This window comes from Dipodomys ordii, unplaced genomic scaffold (genome assembly GCF_000151885.1).
Source record: "Dipodomys ordii isolate 6190 unplaced genomic scaffold, Dord_2.0 Scaffold13, whole genome shotgun sequence".
NCBI lineage: Eukaryota > Metazoa > Chordata > Mammalia > Rodentia > Heteromyidae > Dipodomys > Dipodomys ordii.
Genome location: NW_012267229.1, coordinates 15838012 through 15859301, shown reverse-complemented (window position 1 = coordinate 15859301; position 21290 = coordinate 15838012). Strand labels below are relative to the sequence as shown.

Below are 21290 nucleotides of genomic sequence, written 5' to 3'. Positions count from 1 at the left end.
CTCACGGTCTCTCCTGCCCGGGCTGGCTTTGAACCGCGATCCTCAGATCTCAGCCTCCTGAGTAGCTAGGATTACAGGCGTGAGCCACCAGCGCCCGGCTCATTGTGGTTTTTTTCCCCCTTTAGGTTTGCTCCTGTCCCCCAACACATCTCAATTTAGGGAACATGGAAAGGGGTCCTATAAGATCAGAGTAATCCAGCTCTGGCGTGCCTGGTATTCTTGGCATGGCTCCTGCCTTTCTCTCGTCTTATCTTTCCCTGCATTTCTGTCATCCAAATCCACTTCTCCTCCTAGTTTCCTGAACACAGAACACACAAATGTTATCTTTACACTCTTTAGATAACCAAAAGTTTCTAGCTTTATAATTTGTTCTCTCTCTTTCCTTCCCTCCCTCCCTCTTTCTCTCTCTCTCTCTCTCTCTGTGTAGAGATACTGGGGCTTGAACTCAGGGCTTCAGGGTTCTTATCATCAATAGAAAAGAAAAGAAAAATAGGTTAATATCCCAGAGAACAAAAATTATAGCCATTTGGATTTTCTTCAACAGTAGATAGGACAGAAAATGATCAAAATTACTACAATATCTAGGCTGTCATCAATTCTAGAAATAAATTAACATTTTTATTCAGAGACAGATTATTTTTATTTATTTTTATTTTTTTTGGTCCGGTCATGGGGCCTGAACTCTGGGCCAGGGCGCTGTCCCTCAGCTCTTCAGCTCAAGGCTAGTGCTCTACCACTTGAGCCCCAGCACCACTTCCGGCTTTTTTCTTTTTGCTTATGTGGTGTTGAGGAATCGAACCCAGGGCCTTAGGCATGCAAGGCAAGCGCTCTACCACTGAGCCACCTTCCCAGCCCTATTTTTTTTTTTAAATATACAGAGTATTTTTCTGTTAGGTCAGGCGAGCCTTGAACTCATGATCTTCCTGTTTCTTCCACATGAATGCTGGGATGAGAGGAATGTGTCATCAAATCTAGCTTCAGATGACTATTAAATCAATGCTTTATCATATCAAAATATCACAGTCATTTTTCTGTTAACACTAGGAGTTTGAATTCAGTAGCCATCGGCAGTTACGATTTCAAGGCTTTCAATAAATTTTTGTGGGAAGCATTTTCATTTTATTAGACTCTTTCCTTGTCTACATTTTCCTCTTGATATGAACTTAGAATAGTATTTGAGTTTGGGGTGATAGGACTGGTGGGATGAGGGGGTACACTGTTGGACATCAGTCCTCTTCCCTCCTTAATGTGACCTAGGGTTCATTCCATATTACCAAACAGACAAAATTTGCTTTGGAACATACTAAAGCAGGCACTAGCCACCCACCCCTGCTCAATAAGAACATATTTTCTTTGAAAATATTGGATATGAAAGAAATAGATATTCCCTAAAAGGCAGAAAACACCACAGAAACTTGTTGGATCATTCATCATTTTCATTTTAAAATATTGTGGTAAAGGTCTGGGAATATAGTTCAGTGGTAGAGTGCTTGCCTAGCATGCATGAAACCCTGGGTTCAATTCCTTAGTACTGGGCTGGGAAGGTGGCTCAGTGGTAGAGTGCTTGCCTTGCATGCTTGAGGCCCTGGGTTCGATTCCTCAGCACCACATAAGCAAAAAAAAAAAAAGCCGAAGTGGCGCTGTGACTCAAGTGGTAGAGTGCTAGCCTTGAGCTGAAGAGCTGAGGGACAGCGCCCATGCCCAGATTTCAGGCCCACGACCGGACCCCCTCCAATTCCTTAGTACCACATAAGCAAAAAATAAATAAGAGCTGGGAAGGTGGCTCAGTGGTAGAGTGCTTGCCTTGCATGCATGAGGTCCTGGGTTCGATTCCTCAGCACCACATAAGCAGAAAAAATTGGAAGTGGCGCTGTGGCTCAAGTGGTAGAGTGCTAGCCTTGAGCTGAAGAGCTGAAGGACAGTGTCCAGGCCCAGAGTTCAGGCCTCACGACCAAAAAAAAAAACAAAAGGACAAGTATGAGTTCACATGGAGCATAAGAATTATAAAAACATGGTCTGGGGCTCTGACCAGGGAGTCATTGGTCAAATATTTGGACACGCTGGGCACAGGGGAAATTCAAGCATTTCTACAAGGGAACAGATGGAGAATTTCCCAGGAATAAACTAGCTATTTCTTGGCAGTCCAAAAGTATGTCGTATACAGACTTGGCTTTGGGAGTTGAGACAAATTACTGGAATGAATTGACCCCCAGATGCTAGGAAAGGGATTCCCAGAGACTCTCTGATATCAGTCAAGCATATTGGGCCAAAGGGGATTTAATACTCAACCTCTGTGAGTTGTATTTTTTCTTCTGACAGCAAAAAGGATGGGAATGTTGATTCTGGAATCACATCAAACGGCCGCTATGGAGGACTATAGAGGTATACCAGATTGCCATTTTAAAATTCTCTATTGGCCTTTTATTAATATTTTGCCACTATTCTCATTAATTTGGACAGGACGGACTGGGTCCAAATTTTGGCTCTACTTATTAGTTACGAGACATTGAGTATGCTACTAATCTTTTAAACTCTTCCACTTTTAAAACCTATGTTTCAGATTCTAAGCTCTGTAAAATGGCGGTACTAATACTGTTTCAGACAGTTGTGGAAAGTTAGTGGTATAATGCATATAAAGTACAAAAAACAGTGCCTGGAATATATTAATTGCTACATAAATGCATGGTATTACCAATAAAATTGATCATGTCCTACTCTTCCTCCTTGTCTTTTTTTTTTGGGGGGGGATGTCCGGTCGTGGGGCCTGAACTCTGGGCCTGGGCACTGTCCCTCAGCTCTTCAGCTCAAGGCTAGGGCTCTACCACTTGAGCCACAGCTCCACTTCCGGCTTTTTTCTTTTTTGCTTATGTGGTGCTGAGGAATCAAACCCAGGGCCTCATGCATGCAAGGCTAGTGCTCTACCACTGAGTCACCTTCCCAGCCCCTATTCTTCCTCCTTGTATCCCTTTCCAGTTCCATTTGAAATGTTATCCTATAGTTGTTTTCTTTTTTACTTTTTTTTATCATAAAAATGCTATACAGAGGAGTTACAGTTACATTAGCAAGGTAATGAGTACATTTCCTATTTATCCTATAGTTTTATTCAACTTTATGAGAATTTTGGAGGAATGCTGATGTTGAATTTTGTTTTCTAAGTGACTGAACTCTATATAGGTCTGTTACTATTTTCCTATGCTGACAAGTGGCCTCACTCTTGTTTTGCAAATATGAAAACTGAATCTCTAATAGGGAAAGTAACTTGCCAAAGATGACACAAAGACAGTGGCTATACCAGTAATAGAATCATGGGCTACTACCAATCCAAGACTTGTTCCACTTAACACAGAGTCCAAGGACATTGACCACAGTTAATGATAGGATCTGAATGCCCTCCAAATTCTGTTCATCCATAGAAGACTTGACCACTCTTCTATTCCAAGTATTCTCCAAAAAACATTTTACCTTTTAAACAAAACCACAAGCATTTTAAGGGAAAAGAATGTGGCTTGATTACCTTGGAATATTAATTGTCCAGTACTAAAACTCAAACTCTTGAGGGTAGGAGTTATTGCCTGCTTCTGGTTGTTATGGTGAGATGCATATTACTCACTATCTCCTCTATTAAAAAAAAAAAAAAGGCTGGGAAGGTGGCTCAGTGGTAGAGTGCTTGCCTTGCATACATGAGGCGCGCTGGGTTCGATTCCTCAGCACCACATAAACAGAAAAAGCCGGGAGTGGCGCTGTGGCTCAAGTGGTAGAGTGCTAGCCTTGAGCTGAAGAGCTGAGGGACAGCACCCAAGCCCAGAGTTCAGGCCCCACAGTTGGAAAAAAAAAAAAAAAGGCTTAGGGATGGCAGGGAGATAACTGTTTACAACAAACAATATGTACAAGTTATTGTACTAAGAATATTTTCACTTCTATTTTCTCATCTAATCCTTTGTGGCTGTATCAATTTCTGCATTTCAAATCAGAAATTTGAGGCTTAGAGAAGCTAGACAGCCTATCTGAAGTTACCTCACAGGTAAATATTCAAATTTGACACCTCACTGGTAGACTGCAATTTTTTAGAACCCAGTATTACAAACAGAGTGAGAAGTGAAACCAGGATAGAAGACTTCTATTACTTTCCAGAGTGTAAAAATAATTTTTTCTCATTAAAAAATTATGAAACTAGTCACAAGAAATGTGAAAATGGAAGTCATGGCTTTATTTGTTTCATGACAGTGAATATATGTTTTTATTAAGCTAAAAAAGTAAAATGAAAGCTGGGTGCTGGTGGCTCACGCCTATGATCCTAGCTACTCAGGAGGCTGAGACTTGAGGATCATGGTTCAAAGCCAGCCTGGGCAGGAAAGTCCATGAGACTCTTAGGCCCAATAAACCACCAGAAAACTGGAAGTAACATTGTGGCCCAAATGTTAGAGCACTAGCCTTGAGCTGATGAGCTGAGGGACAGTGCCCGGGCCCAGAATTCAAGCCTCATACCACCACCAACAACAACAAAAAAAGTAAAATGAAGAAAATTAAAAAAAAAATTTTTTTTTTGTTAGTCATGGGACTTGAACTCTGGGCTGGGACACTGTCCCTCAGCTCTTCAGCTCAAGGTTAGCACTCTTCCACTTGAGCTGAAACACCACTTCCGGTTTTCTAGTGGTTTATTGAAGATAAGAGTTTCATGGAATTAGCTCAAGGTAAGCACTCGTCCACTTGAGCTGAAACACCACTTTTCCAGTTTTCTAGTGGTTTATTGGAGATAAGAGTCTCATGGAATTTCCTGTCTCCTCTGGCTTTGAACTGGGATCCTCAGATCTCAGCCTCCTGAGTAGTTGGATTACAGGCTTGAGCCACCTGGCCCAGCTGTGTTTCTCAATTTTGCACATTGAGAAACAGATCATTACTAAATCCAGGCAACCTGGTTCCATCTTCTCTAGAGTCTTTTCCCTATGAATATTTGATCTACACAAGAGTTCTGAATGGGAGGAAAAAAAAAAAGAAGCTAAGCTCTAGGACTTACAATATGGAGAAAGATGATTAGTCCAGAGTGAGTTTCATTTGGAAAGAAAGACTTAAAAAAATACTTTATGCCTATATTAGGCTGAAAAATAAAGTCCAGGTCTTCATTTCTGAACCTGTAAATTTTATGCTATTTGGGGGAAAAAAAGTGTCTTTGGAGTAATTAAAGATCTTGAGATGGAAGCATATCCTGTCTTATTCAGGTAGATCCTTAAGTCACAATTAAAAAAAAATGTCCATATAAAAGAGAAACAGAAGATGTGACACACATTCAAAGGATGAGATAATATAAGGAAAGAGGCAGAGACTGGAATGATAAAGCCACAGGCTGAGGGATGCCACCAGTTAGGAGTATTTGGAAAGGCAAGGAATGGATTCTCCCCTTGCCGGATCTCCACTTCAAACTCAGGGTTGGTTCCACTGCACATCACTGACCAGAGTTATGGTTGTTGTTTTGGTCTGAATGCTGATCATAGACTTTAAGAACTTAAAAGAAAAATAGTTCCCAAACCCTTTCAAATCTGTAGTGACCAAGGTCTTCACTGGGAGGCTACATAGAAGTCTGTGTTGGTCCAGTGTATTGGGTTGGACAAGTTTCTGGGTTGGGGGTGGAGATTGAAGGGGCCATGATGGTGTGGCCACATCCCAAAATGAAAAAAGACTTTCATGAAATTTATGAATTCCTAGAACTTAAAAAAGGATTTTAGGAAGCTACAAAGATAGTTCTAAGTTGCTAGTTACATAATCAGGGAACTGTTTTTTTTTTTTTTTAGGTCATGGGGCCTGAACTCTGGGTCTGGGCGCTGTCCCTCAGCTCTTCAGCTCAAGGCTAGCACTCTACCACTGGAGCCACAGCGCCACTTCCGGCTTTTTCTGTTTATGTGGTGCTGAGGAATCGAACCCAGGGCCTCATGCTTGCAAGGCATGCACTCTACCGCTGAGTTTGAGCAGCTTAGTGTTTCCTCTAATGGTCAAATCTTAACATTCCTCATTCATTTTACATATATAAAGCCACTCAAATACTGATTCGCTAGTTCCTGTTCAATAAGAGACACGTCCCTTTACAGCGCTACATACAGTTATTGTACCCGATAAGTGCCCGACAAATGCTAACTGGAATTAAACATTAATGAATAACAGTAGCCACAGCAGCCACTGTACTTCAGACACGTGGATCTCCGCTTGGGAAGCGGTACCACCCGGAGAAGCTCTTGGCTCAGGACCCGCCCCTCGCATTGCATTCTGGAGATTGTAGTCCGGAAGTAAGTGGAGGGGTTCAGATTGCGCAGGCGTCGTGGCGCTCTTCCCCGGAAGAACCGGCAGCGGCTCCCAGAATGAGCGGGTGGCGGTGGCTGCCCCTGCGGTGGCGGCCTTGACCCGACGCGAGCTCTATGCCTTTCCGTCTCTTCCTCCCGCTTGGCCTCCTGTGCGCGCTGCTGCCCCTGCCCCGTGGTGCTCCTGGCCCCGATGGCACCGCGCCCGACCCTGCCCACTACAGGTGAAGGGGACCAGGCTCCTGCCCTTACACAGCTGGGGAATGGGGAGCGCTCCCCGGGTCCCTCCCCTGTCTCTGTACCCCAGGACCTCCACCGGGACGTGCTGGGCAGAAATCAGCTGCTGATTCCCACTTCCTGCCCAATTTCTGGTCGTTTCTCTCACCGGGTTTTCTGTTCTGCCCTCACCTCCTTGCCTTATTTCTCACCCCTCGCACCAGGGAGCGAGTCAAGGCCATGTTCTACCACGCCTACGACAGCTACCTGGAAAATGCTTTTCCCTACGACGAGCTGAGGCCGCTCACCTGTGACGGGCATGACACGTGGGGCAGGTAGAGCGAGCGGAGGGCCAAGGGGGCGGGCCGGGGTTTGGCAGTCCCGTCCTAGGCTTGTGGCTTCCTGGTTGCCTCACTGGTTCCAGAAAGTTCCCAGGCTTGCTCTTCTCTCAGTTTAGACTAGTACCCTCGGGACGTACCCATCTTCTGGCAGTGCCAAAAAGTCCTGGTTTCACTTGGCATGCTAGAACTCTGGGCCCAGCCTCAGCAGTTAACAGCTGTGGGGACTTGGGTACAACTAAAATAGAGTATGTGAAAGGGCTCCAAGAGCCCCTCATTTTATAGGCTAATAAACAGGTCTAGGAGTGGTTCTTACTCTCCCAGAATTTAAGAGCTTTGTAGTTGGTGTTCTCTGTAACTGAAACACATTTCTTGCCCATTGTGTCCATCTTATTGTCTCATTTCATTTCTTAGTGCTTTACATTACCTGCTTAGCATCAGCTCTCCCAAGCACCTTTCCTTCAGATCAAGCTTACAAGTCACCTGTTTTCTTTGTAGCACTTTTCAGATACTATTATTTTCATGTATTTACAGGCTTGTCTTATTCCCACTAGAATAAAAATCGAGGAGAACTGAAATAATGTCTTGCTCCTTGCTAAGAATTGGCTGACGTTGACATTGAACACTGTGTTAAGCATTTCACCATGTCATCTCATTCAGCGAAGACTCCTAGGAGTCAAGTGCAGCTATTCCTGTTTTACACATATTTACAAATGGTGGCTTTTCCTTTCAAAGCTAAGAACTAAGGAAGTAAACTCAACTTGTGCTGGTTTCCCTTTTTAGCTGGGAAAAAGTAAATTCAAACAACTGGCTAATTCGGGCAGTACAAAATCATACACAGTACGAGGTAAAGATTTCATACCTCAGAATACTGTTACTTTCATATATGTATATTGGTGCTAGTACCTGGGCTCAAACTCAGGACCTTGTGTTCTCACTTGACATTTTTGCTCAAGGCTAGCTATCTGCCACTTGAGCCTCATCTCCACTTCCACCTTGCAAGAATGTTTTCAATATGTAATTATTATATAGTATGTATGTATTTTTATTTGCTCTTGTTTATTGAGATGGAGGTCTTACTATCTAGCCTAGGTTGGCCTTAACTCTTGATCTCCCTGCCTCAGCCTTCCAGGTGCTGGGATCACAGGTGTGTACCACTATGCCCAACTATTGTATATCTTTTGAAGATTAACTTTTTCAACTAATTTCCATATAGTAAAATAACCTTTTGAGGTATAATAACCGTTACAGTCAACACATAGACTCCTCTTGCCTCTAAAAATTTTAAGTGTTCCTTTATAGTAAGTCTGTGTATCATCACTGGTCCTAACAACTGCTAATCTGCTTTCTGTCACTATGTCCCTTTTTGAAATGCAGATGAAAGCACACTATACTGCCTATTCTGTCTCTTCTGTTTTCCATTTAATAACATGACTTGAAAATCATCAAATCATGTTTCAGTAGTACGTAGAATTCCTTATAACCATCTTTTTGATAACTTCATGGCTATCACTGCAACTGGTAGACTATTATTAGATTCTTTCTAAACTTTTGCTGTTCCAAATAATACTTCCATGAGCAATCTCAAACAACAATGTACACTGTGGGGTAAATTCCTAGATAAAAAACTGCTGAAAAGCCTGTGCTTGTAGCTATAATCTTATACTGCCTCCCCATGGCAAAGAAGAATGTCAATACAGGTAATATGTTTAGTACATTTTAAGTATATTGGCATACCCTTCCATGTGTGTTAAGTGGGTCAGATGATCCCAGTGATTTTTCCTGTAGTTTATTGTCACTGTAAGCAGCTTGAGCAAAGGAGACTCATCATTGCATCTCACTTAGTTTTTTGGGGGAAGGGAAATCTGTTTAAACAGTCATATATCTGCTGTTTTTTTCTTCCTTTTACAGCTTTTCTCTGACTCTAATTGATGCTCTGGATACCTTGCTGGTAAGTATCTCATCTATTCTTTCCCTTCTCCATTGCTTAACTAGTATCTTTCCTCTTTTGGTAGTTTAATTATAAGTAAAAAGTGAATTCTTCTTCTAGGCCTAGCCTCAAACCTCAATCCTCAACCTCCTGAGTAGCTAGGATTATAGGCATGCACCACCAGCGCCTAGCTCTGAAGCTTACATTCTAGTAGCCATATTCATGATAGTAAAGTTATAGCAGAGGGTTGAGAATGTGGCTTAGTGGTAGTGCTTACTTAGCATGCATGAAGCCCTGGGTTTGATTCCTCAGTACCACGTAAACAGAAAAAGCTGGAAGTGGCACTGTGGCTCAAGTGGTAGAGTGCTAACCTAGAGCAAAAGAAGCTCAGGGGCAGTGCCCAGGCCCTGAGTTCAAGCCCCAGGACTGGCAAAAAAAAAAAAAAAAAAGAGCAGAAACTAGTTATTTTGTCATGTATAAGGCTTGTTCTAAACACTTTATATATATTTTCTCAACCTCATGAGGTAAGTACTTTAATGCTTTCCTCCAACTGGGAAGTTGAATGTTTGAAAGAGGTAAAATGATTTGGGCAAGTTATGGAGCTATTATAAAGCAATGGTAAGACTGGAACTTAATTCTTTATGACTCCATACTGTCTCTAAATTTCTTAAAAAGGCCACAGGAAAGGTTTTAACAACTTTTCCACAGTTTCATTATTTCTATTATCCTTTCTTTCTTTTTTCTTTTTTTTGGTCGGTCATGGGGCCTGAACTCTGGGCCTGAGTGCTGTCCCTCAGCTCTTTAGCTCAAGGCTGGCGCTGTACCATTTGATCCACAGCGTGTGCCACTTCCAGTTTTTTCTGCTTATGTGGTGCTGAGGAATCGAACCCAAGGCCTCATGCATGCAAGGCAAGCACTCTACCACTGAGCCACTTTCCCAGCCCCTCTATCATCCTTTCTGTTTCTCCTTGAGACATAGTTTCATATGCAGTACAGACTGGCCTTACACTCTTTTTTTTTTGGTACCCATACTGGGCCTTGTGTTCCTGATTAGCTTTTTTGCTCACAGCTGGTGCTCTATCACTAGAACCACAGCTCCATGTCTGGCTTCTGCTAGCTAATTGAAAGTAAAAACCTCACAGACTTTCCTGACCCTGCTGACTTCAAACCTTGATCTTCAGCCTCCTGAGTAGCTAGAATTATAGGAGTGAGCCATCAGTACCTGGATCTAGCCTTACAGTCTTGATTCTCCAATCTTGGTCTCCTGACTGCTAGGATTGCAGTCACATACCAACACACCATGGCTACTCCTTCTCCTCTTACATATTGATAGCATTTATGAGATTTTCAATAATACATACATATAATATAGGTTATACTTTGCTTAATGTTAATTTTTATGTGCTTATCTATTCATCAAACAGTTGAGGGCCAATTGTATAGCAAGCATAGTTCTAAACTCTAGAGTTACAGTGATGAATTTGAATAGGCATGGTATCTACTTGTCTGAGTTTGTGGTGTTAGCAATAAAAATCAAGGAACAATAAAAAAAAACCTTAAAGAATGTAAAATTACAAACTAAGAGGAGTGCTCTGTGGGAAAGGAATACAGATCTGTGAGTGGGGTAAAAGAATCTGATCAATTGAACTTGGGATCTACAGGAGAAGCAAGGGGGAAAGTGGGAGAGGAAGAGTGTTCTAAGCACAGAGAACAGCTGGTGCAAAGAAAGGCCTTGGGGCAGAAGACATCCTGGAAAGTGCAGAGAATTGAAGGAAGGCCAGAGTGGCTAGGGAGTGGTAAAGGATGCAGGAAGTAAAGTGAAGCTGGAGGTCATATAGCAGCTAGATGATGCAAGCTTTTCCCTGTGTTAAGGACTTTGAGGATTATTTCAAGAACAAGGGAAGACACTGGAATTCCTTACATAAAAGACAGGAAATGATGAGATTTCTGTCTTGAGATCATTGACTGTAATGTGAAGAAAGATTGGTGTCATCATTCTATAAGCATTTGTAGAGTAACTGCTTCATGAATTATGCCTGGCACTCTGGGGGAAATGTAGCCAAGAGTGAGTGTCTGTCCATGCAGATTTTAATTGGAAAGAACTAAATGCCCTAAGAGTTGTATATATTGGGACCTTTTATTTAAAGAAAGAAGATAAAAGAGGAATCAAAGGCTTTTTAGAGAAAGTGACATTTAAACAAAGATAAGTTAGATTTGGAAGAGGGAAGACATAGAGGAAGTGATTTCTGGTGAAGGAGATAGAAGGTCTAAAGTCAGGAAGTTGAAGAATTGTGGGTATAGTTTTACTGAAGTAGATGAAGGGAGGTTAGATGAAGAGGAACTATAAGAGATAGGATCAGAAAGGTAGGTTGTGTCTAAATCTTAAGAGGACTTTGCTTGCTGGGATAGTCAGGACATTTTTTATTATAAATAACAGAGATCCAATTCATTCTGATTTAGAAGGAAATTTACTGAATCAGATAACTAAAACATCCAGATAAAGGCTGGCCTTAGACTTAGATAAAACCAGATGTACAAAGATGTCTTTAGGAATCTCTTTCTCCATCTCTTTCTCTGCTTACTTTGCTGCTATGTTTTCAAGCTCTTCATAGGCTGGCAGGGTAGCCAACAGGCATTCTGCTTATATCCCACTCTTAGGAAACTACACTGGAAAGAACCACCTTTAACCCATTAACTCCAGGGAATGAATCTTCAATGATTTGGCTTGGGTCACACACATATTCCTGAATCAAATCACTTGGTACTATGGCTGGACCAAGTTAGGTGCCATATTATAGTTGGAGACATGGAGTCAGTCTCTCCTAAACCACAGATGGGACTGTGGAAGATTGGGATGCTTATGTAGAAGAAGAGGTATCAACATTTAATTTGACAGATGGTTTATTGTTTATTTTGTTTATTTTTGGGTCCGGTTGTGGGGCCTGAACTCTGGGCCTGGGTGCTGTCCCTCAGCTCTTCAGCTCAAGGCTAGCACTCTACCGCTTGAGCCACAGTGCCACTTCCGGCTTTTTTCTTTTTTCTTATGTGGTGCTGAGGAATCAAACCCAGGGCCTCAGGCATGCAAGGCAAGCACTCTACCACTGAGCCACCTTCCCAGCCCTTGACAGATGGTTTAAACAGAAGTTTATTTTCCCAGATAAAAAAGTTATGAGTTAATTTCTAAAGACTGAACAATGCCATCAGAGATGTAGGCTCTTTGTAGCATTCTAGCCTATTGTCATTGGTGTATTGGCTTTCATTGTCATGATTAATACCTCATGGTAGAACATAGTTGCCACAGCTCTAGAAATAGGATCAGCTTCCAAAGCAAAAAGGCAGAGACAGAATAAAAGTAATGTCAGCTATGTTTGTTTGTTTGTTTATTTATTTATTGTCAGTCTTGGGTCCTGAACTCTGGGCCTGTGCGCTGTCCCTCAGCTCTTCAGCTCAAGTCTAGCTCTCTACCACTTGTGCCACAGCGCCACTTCCGGCTTTTTATTTTCTGCTTATGTGGTGCTGAGGAATCGAACCCAGGGCCTCATGCATGCAAGGCAAGCACTCTACCACTGAGCCAACTTCCCAGCCTTTACAAGGGTCAGAATTGACTGGGGGACATAACAAAAGAGTCTGAGAAGGTGAGCCTCTGGATAGTCAGCCTCTGTGGTAGGAGGCCATACACACCATGGAAGCTTGGGAACAACCTGTGAGGTTCTCCACAAGCTTGAACATGCAAGAGAGGGTTAAAAAACCACTGATACCCACTGCTAATGCCCAACTAATAGTTCATGTTGGAGTCTTTATTCCTTATATTGGATCCATTGAGGTTTTTGTGTTATATGTGTGTGTATGTGTGTGTTTCTGGTCCTGGGGCTTGAACTCAGGGCTTGGTGCTGTCTCTGAGCCTCTTTGTGCTCAAGGCTCGTGTTCTGCCATCTAAGTCACAGCATCACTTCTGGTTTTCTGGGTAGTTTATTAGAGATAAAGAGTCTTACAGATTTTCCTGCCCAGTATGGCTTTGAACCATAATCCTCAGATCTCAGCCTACAGAGGAGCTGGGATTACCTGTGTGAGCCATTGGCAGTTGGCTATATTGGATCCATTGAAATGGCTACATACCTAGGAATTTACTTAACCATTGCTTGATATTGGGTTTCTGGATGATCTCTAGTTTGGTAGGCTTTTTTTGTTGTTGTTAGGACAGAAACTAGAGGTATTAATTGAATGAGTGAGGGCCACTAGCATAGCAACTCACCTCTAAATCCAGCCTCTTCTGAGCCTCTTGGTCAGGTCTCCTTCTTTTTCCAGATTTTGGGGAATATCTCTGAATTCCAAAGAGTGGTTGAAGTGCTCCAAGACAATGTGGACTTTGATATCGATGTGAATGCCTCTGTATTTGAAACCAACATTAGAGGTAAGGCTACCTTCTGGGGCTTTTAGAAGGAAGACAACGTGTAATTGTCTAAAAAAAAAAAAAAAAAGAAAGAAAAGAAAAAAACATTGCACTAGGTGGTGGTGGCTCATACCTGTAATCCTTGCTACCCTGAAGGCCAAGAATCCCAGTTCAAAGTCAGCCTGTGCAGAAAAGACTATGAGATTCTAATTTTTTTTTTTTTGAACTCTGGGCCTGGACGCTGTCCCTCAGCTCTTCAGCTCAAGGCGAGCGCTCTACCACTTGAGCTACAGAGCCACTTCCGGTTTTCTGGTGGTTTATTGGAGATAGGAGTCTCACAGTCTCTCCTGCCCAGGCTGGCTTTGAACCGAGATCCTCAGATCTCAGCCTCCTGAGTAGCTAGGATTACAGGCGTGAGCCACCAGCACCTGGCTAATTTTGTTTTTGTTTTTGTCGGTCATGGGGCTTGAACTCTGGGCCTGGGCGCTGTCCCTCAGCTCTTCAGCTCAAGGCGAGCACTTTACCTCTTGAGCTACAGCACCACTTCCGGTTTTCTAGTGGTTTATTGGAGATAAGAGTCTTATGGACTTTCCTACCTGGTCTGGCTTTGAACCTTGATCCTCAGATCTCAGCCTCCTGAGTAGCTAGGATTACAGGCGTGAGCCACCAGTGCCCAGCTAAGACTGTGAGATTCTTATGGCCAGTTAACCAGCAAAATACTGGAAGTGGAGATGTGGCTCAAGTGGTAGAGTGCCAGCCTTGAGCAAAAAAGCCAATCAAGAGCACAAGACCCTAGGTTCAAGCCCCAGTACTGGGGCATGTGTGTGTGTATGTGCATGCGTGCGCGCTCACACTCACACTTACACACACATTAAAAAGCAAAGAAATGGTAAATAGAATTTTCAGGACTCACCCTGCCAGGATATTCACCAAAAACATTGCCTCAGAGCACCTGTGACTTCCTGGAGGGCGGGGGGGGGGGGGGGGGGTCATGATCTCTCATCAGTTTCAGAAATGAAAATGAGCAGAGAACAAAAAGGCTAGAAAGAAATTCGTCACATTTATTCACATAAAGAACATGTATTTGGTGCTGTGAACAAGAAGACATCCCTGCCTTCTTGGTACTTCTTATTATCTGTCTAATAGACCTTTCTGTGAAGATGGATATGTTTTATGTCTGTGTTACCTGGTTAGTGGCTACTAACCATGGGGGGGCAGTGTTCTGAGGGTTTGTAGTTTCTCTACTGCAGCTGGAGCCTACAGCCTCAATGAATTTAAATTTAACTTGCCATATTTAGTTAGTGATTATTGTACTAGGCAGTACAGTTCAGGCATTTGTTTCCAAATGTGGCTACTCATCAAAACCACATGGGAATATTTTTTTAAATTTTATTGTAAAGATGCTGTACAGAGGGGTTATAGTTACATGAGTAAGGTAATCTTGAGTACATTTCTTAGGGAATATTTTTTAAAGTTGAGTGTATAGAATCTACTCTAAACTTAAGGAATTGGAATCTCTGTGTTGAATCCTAGGATCAATATTTTTGTCAGGCTTTTGTTTTCTTTTTTGTTTTTAGACAATACTTTGTTAAACAGCTCGTGCTGTTTTGGAACTCACAATTCTCCTGCTTCAGCTTATTGAGTGCTGGGATACAGACATGCACCACGATACCCAGTTTTAGCAGGCTTTCTTGTGAGGCTACCATCACCCTTATTTTGAACTATCTTGAAGACTCATCAGTTGACAACCTCTACATGGCAGGATTGTACTTTGAAACTTGTATGTGCAATGAAACTTATATGATACTTAAATGTTTAAAACAGAAAAGAAGCTGGCTGTAATGGTACATGCCTGTAAGCCCAGCTAGGCAGAAGTAGGAGGCAGAAGTAGAAGAATTATTATCTGAGGCCATCCTTGGTAAAAGCACAAGAATTTAGGTGAAAAACTAAAAGAAGGCTGAATTCAAACCCTGGTATCACCAAGAAAAGAAATATAATTATACAGATATATTCTTTGATTAACATGAAAAAAAAATTGAAGAAAATTGTAAAGGAAGATTTCTTTTTGTTATCTTGCTTGGGATTCTTGGTTCTGAGAATTGCTGTTAGATTCTTGGTTTGAGAACATTCAAACTAAGAGCTCCAACTAGATGTATGTCACACCTTCTTCTTTTTTTTTTTTTTTGTCCATCTTGGGGCTTGAACTCTGGGCCTGGCCGCTGACTCTCAGCTCTTCAGCTCAAGGTTAGCACTCTTCCATTTGAGCTGAAACACCACTTCCGGTTTTCTAGTGGTTTATTGGAGATAAGAGTCTCATGGACTTTCCTGCCTGGGCTGGCTTTGAACTGTGATCCTTACATATCAGCCTCCTGAGTAGCTAGAATTACTGGTGTGAGCCACCGGTGACTGGCTGTCATTCCTTCTTACTGTATCCTCTACGTCCCTTTCTGTATCTTAGGGACATTTTGTCCTTTTTGTCCTGGGGCAAGGTCTGGGTGCTGTTCCTGAGCTGTTTTTTGGCCAGTCCTGGGCTTTGAATGCAGGGCCCAGGCTCTGTCCCTCAGCCTCTCTATGCTCAAGGTTAGAGCTTTATCACTTGAGCCACAGTGCCACTTCTGGCTTTTTCTATCTTATGTGGTACTGAAGAATTGAGCCCAAGGCTTCATGCATACTAGCCAAGCACTCTACCACTAAGCCAAATACCTTACCTACTGTCCCTGAGCTTTTTTGCTCAAGGCTAGTAGTCTACTAATTTTCTCTTCAATTATGTCTTAACTGCTGTTAATGGAACCGTGTGTGTGTGTGTGTGTGTGTGTGTGTGTGTGTGTGTGTGTGTTTTGGTACTGGGGTTTGAACTCAGGACTTTGTGCTATTGTTCACCATTTTTGCTTAAAGCTAGACCACTACCACTTGAGCCACACCTCTACTTCTGCCTTTTTTTTGCTGGTTATTTTGGAAATAAAAGTCTCACCGACTTTTCTTCCCTGTCTGGCTTTGAACTGTCATCCTCAGATCTCAGCCTCCTGAGTAGCTAGGATTATAAATTGTGAGTTACCAGCCCCTAGTATAATCATGCAACTTTTAATTTCAATGATATTTTTATTTTTAGAGATTCTCTTTGGTCTTTTTATAATTTTTAAATTATTTTTGTGACAAATTTATTTCAGTTTCTCTCTCTCTCTCTCTTTTTTTTTTTTTAGTTGGTCGTGGGGCTTGAACTGGGCTTGGGCGCTGTCCCTATGCTCTTCAGCTCGAGGCAAGCACTACACCACTTGAGCCACAGCACCACTTCTAGTTTTCTAGTGGTTTTATTGGAGATCAGAGTCTCACAGACTTTCCTGCCCAAGCTGGCTTTGAACCATGATCCTCAGATCTCAGCCTCCCAAGTAGCTAGGCTTACAGGCGTGAGCTACTGGCGCCCAGCCCAGTCTTTCTTTTTTTGTTAGTCATGGGGTTGAACTCTACCACTAAGCCACATTCCTTACCCTATTTCTTTAGTTATATTGCACATAATTATTTTCTATTCTGTGCCTGATAATTGTAATATTTGAAACATTGACATGTTGTTCTTTTATTTACTTAAAATGCTTTGTTTCCTTGTACCCTTGGAGGTGTGTGTGTGTGTGTGTATGTGTGTGTTTGAAACATTGACATGTTGTTCTTTTATTTACTTAAAATGCTTTGTTTCCTTGTACTCTTGGAGGTGTGTGTGTGTGTGTGTGTGTGTGTGTGTGTGTGTGTGTGTGTGTGTGTGTGTGTGTGTGTGTGTGTGTGTGTGTGTGTGTGTGTGTGTCGTGGGGCCGAAACTCACTCTGGGCCTGTATTCTGTGCCTGATAATTGTAGTATTTGAAACATTGACATGTTGTTCTTTTGTTTACTTAAAATGCTTTGTTTCCTTGTACCCTTGGAGGTAGGGGTGTGGGGGGGGGGCGTGGGGCCGAAACTCACTCTGGGCCTGGGTGCTGTCCCTCAGCTAATCAGTTCAAGGCTAGTACTCTACCACTTTAGCCACAGTGCCAGCTTTTTCTGCTTATGTGGTGCTGAGGAATTGAACCCAGGGCCTCATACCTTTCTTGGTATATTTTACTCTACCACTGAGCCACCTTTCCAGTCCTCTTTGAGTAAATTTTTAAAATTTCATTCAGTAGCTTTACTCAGTGTGTTGGTTCAGAGGCAGTTCTTTTCCCAGACTTTATTTGTGTGATTTCTTTCTGAGGACTGTGTTGCATGAATTAAAATTCTCCCAGATACACATTTTTATTGATTGCTGCATATGCCTTGAAGTATCAAATCCCACTGTATGCTAAAGGTTTGAAGTTTTTTAGACTATCCAATTAGTATGAATTAAAACTATAAAATGTTGTGAGTTACCAGTTGTAGTTACTAATTCTTTTTTTAAAATTTTTTGTAGTTACTAATTCTTAGGGAAGTTTTATTTATTTATTTATTTTTGGGGGGGCCTGAACTCTGGGCTTGGGCGCTGTCCCTCAGCTCTTCAGCTCAAGGCTAGCGCTCTACCACTTGAGCCACAGCGCTACTTCTGCCTTTTTTTCTTTTTGCTTATGTGGTTCTGGGGAATTGAACCCAGGGCCTCATGTATGCAAGGCAAGCGCTCTACCACTGAGCCACCTTCCCAGCCCCGTGGAAGTTTTATTTTGTTTGTTTGTTTCCCTTCCTTTTTCTTGGACACTAAGATTTGAGGCATGTAATTTTCCTTATGTACATACCCTTAGAGGAAGTGTGCAGAGTCTATTTTTAATTCCTCCTTACAGAGAGTATAGAATTCTTTCAGGTCTCAACTTGATGCAAGGACCTTTTATCCACTCCCCATGTTGGCTGGGTCCTGCCTTTGTTTCTGTTCCTCTGCCAGAAGAAGGGAAACTGAAGGTCACCGGTTATTTTTAGTTAGCCGGCCATTTCTAGTATCTAGTTAACCATATTTCCAGACACAGAACCTTTGTGTCTTTTTATGAGTCCTAAATGTTGCATAACCAACCCAAATAGAGTACTAAGAACCTATTTACTGTTAGTTACCAGATAATCACTGCATTTTCTCATCTCCCCCACTACCTCACTCCACCAGTTATGATACATCATTGGGAACTAGAGTGGCAGAGTGTAATGAACAGGAGCTTTATAATCAGAGAGACCTAGTCCTGCCACCCACTAGATGGGTGATTATATCTTTTTCTACAGAAGGGCTAACAGTACCTTGTACTTGGCCCACAATAGAGAGTTCAGAAGGCAGCCATCTTTTTCAATGGTCAAATTTCTTTTTTTTAATTGTCGGTTGTGGGGCCTGAACTCTGGGCCTGGGCGCTGTCCCTCAGCTCTTCAGCTCAAGGCCAACGCTCTACAACTTGAGCCACAGCACCACTTCTGGCTTTTTCTGCTTATGTGATGCTGAGGAATCGAACCCAGGGCCTCATGCATGCAAGGCAAGCACTCTACCACTGAGCCACTTCCCAGCCCATCGATGGTCAAGTTTTTTTTTTTTTCAAGGTCATTTTTATAGTTCAGCAATCTTTCATTTGGTAACCTCTCTTAGGCCATGAATTTATAGGTTCCAATAGCTCAGGCTCCTTTCCGTTGGTTCTCACACAATGTGCTTCTCTGGGTGGAACAGGCTGACACTTCAGTTGAACCCAAGTTCCTTTCTCTTTGGCTTCCTTCTTTTTCTGGTCATTTTCTTTCACTCGTTTCAGGAAGCTATCTCAGCTCTTCTAGTGTTTAATATGCTCAATTTGCACATTAATCCTCTTGGCAAGCATCTTGCCCTTAACTTGCTTGTTCACAATAATGCCAACAGCATGCTGGGTAACATTATAGACTTTCAGTTTTGCCATGATAACATTTGTGGGGCATTCCTTTTTGAACAGTACCCATTCCCTTGATGTCTACAGTATCACCCTTCTTGTAGATTCTCATGTATGTGGCCAAAGGAACAACTCCATGTTTCCAGAAGGGCCTAGAGAACATGTATCGAGTACCTCTCCTCTTCCCCTTTGTGCTCGTCATTTTGGCAAATTACTGGAAGATGGCGGTTCCTGCCAAAAAAAAAGTCCGATGGTCAAATTTTTTTGTTTGGGTTTTTTTTTTAACTGTATTTTTTTTGTCTTTTCTTTTTTGGTACTGGGGATCGAACCCAGGACGTTGCGCTTGCTAGGCAAGCGTTTTGCCACTGAGCTACATCCCAGCCCCGATGGTCAAATTTTTATGACCCACTTTATGACCAACTTTGTGAACTTCAACTGTATAAATATGTGGGGCCAGAGGATACCTCTGTCTGGGTGGCTCTAGCCCCTGAGCCATCCCAGGGGAATGCTAAGGTTTACTGTGTACAAGGGAAAGACTGGTCCTTGGAATAATGACAGTTGTACTTTATGTTACCTGCAGTGGTAGGAGGACTCCTGTCTGCTCATCTGCTATCAAAGAAGGCTGGAGTAGAAGTAGAGGCTGGATGGCCCTGCTCTGGACCTCTCCTGAGGATGGCTGAGGAAGCAGCCCGAAAACTCCTCCCAGGTAAAAACCACACAGAGATGGGGGAAACAGGAAATCCAGTAAATCTTGTTTCCCTTGGTGAATATGAGATTAACAATGCTGAATTATTTCTATTATTTCTTGGCTTTTTTTTCTTACGGGTTTGAATTCAGGGCTTTGTACTTGCTAGTGAGTTGCTCTACCATTAAGCCTGCCTCTAGACCTTTCTTGGTATATTTTACACAAATACTCTGTGTTCCTACCTTCTACTGTGTATTCCATCCAGCTACCATGGAAATCAGGAGAGTCCTGAACAATTTCAGGGCCTTCTAAGGTATGGGCCAGGCTGGGCAAGATAATTTCATTACTATTGACAGGCATGGATTGAGGTCCAATCTGGTGGGTACATGGTTCTTGCCTTTAGTTTGAATGAGTGCTTTTCAACCTTCCACGCCCACATGCTGCTGGAATAATGGTCCCAGGAAAGAGCCTTGGTCTGAGCATTAGGAGCTATGGGTTCTAGACTCTTCTCTGCCACCCTTTATCTTGAATAAGCCACTCTTCCTTCCATGGTTCATTTTCCCTTCCTCTACCATAATTCCTGCCTCCATCCCATGATGGGTTTTTTGAAAACAAAAAACAAAAAAACCCGCCGTACGAGGGCTAACATGAGGTCAGACAGGAGAAAGTGCTTTTCACAGGCACTTGTGCAGAGTGGAATCTATTTTATGGCTAAGCTGTGTCCAGGGCAGCAGGCCAAGCCTCAGTGTTTTGGTCCAGAGACAGTCAGCGCTGAGCTCTGAAGTGTCAGCTAGACACTGTGTTCCATTCAGGGTGTGGAAGAGGTCTGAGGTGCTCACACCCAAACACGTCACAGTGTGCTTTCCACTAGCTCCTTGGCCATCTCACTTATTTACCCCTAGCATGCAGCATTCGCCTCTCATCCTTGGGCCAGCCAAGGCTTTCGGGTGAATTAGGTTCAGGCCTCATTCACAGCCCATTTCTCTTGGCCTGGGGTCTCCTAGAAAACATCATGTCCTGTGTGATTCACCCCTAGAGGAAACTGCTTTGTTTCTGCTTCAAGTTTTATATCTTTTTTGTCACTTAATTTTTTCTGCATGGAGGAATATATTTATAATGGAATATATTTATAAAGGAATATATTTATAATATATGTTTATAAATATATCCAAATATATGTTTGCATAATTATAAAGCAAGCACCTGTGCATCTCCCTTGCAAGTAAAGGAGGACTTGTTCCTTTTGTGTGTGTGTGTGTGTGTGTGTATACGTGGGTACTGGGGTTTGAACTCAGGACCTGGGCACTGTCCCTGAGTTTTTGGAGGTTTTTTTTTTTGCTTGCTCAAGGCTAGCACTCAACCACTTTCTGCCATAGCTCTATTGCCAGCTTTTTGATAGTTACCTGGAGGTAAGAATCTCACAGACTTTTCCTGCCTGGGCTAGCTTCAAACCCTGACCCTCAGATATCAGTCTCCTGAGTAATTAGCATTACAGGCATGAGCCATTGGCACCCTGTTATTCCTTTTCTTTTTTTTTTTTTTTTTTTTGTCGGTCATGGGGCCTGAACTCTGGGCCTGAGCACTGTCCCTCAGCTCTTCAGCTTAAGGCTAGCGCCCTACCACTTGA

General features: G+C 42.5%; 1 protein-coding gene and 1 pseudogene across 2 annotated transcripts in view; one reads left to right on the top strand and one right to left on the bottom strand.

Annotated features, from left to right (window-relative positions):
- Positions 1 to 6328: 6328 nt before the first annotated feature.
- Positions 6329 to 21290, top strand: part of Edem2 (ER degradation enhancer, mannosidase alpha-like 2) — a 28084-nt gene continuing 13122 nt past the window's right edge. The window contains exons 1-5 of the mRNA XM_013010693.1: positions 6329 to 6511; positions 6728 to 6838; positions 8753 to 8792; positions 13077 to 13182; positions 19559 to 19722. Of these exons, the coding sequence (XP_012866147.1) occupies positions 6405 to 6511; positions 6728 to 6838; positions 8753 to 8792; positions 13077 to 13182; positions 19559 to 19722 (528 nt within the window). The 5' untranslated portion in view covers positions 6329 to 6404. The remainder of the gene's footprint in view (positions 6512 to 6727; positions 6839 to 8752; positions 8793 to 13076; positions 13183 to 19558; positions 19723 to 21290) is intronic.
- Positions 18679 to 19217, bottom strand: LOC105981437 (annotated as a pseudogene). Its single transcript, XR_001174822.1, has one exon. The product of XR_001174822.1 is annotated as a 60S ribosomal protein L21 pseudogene (transcript).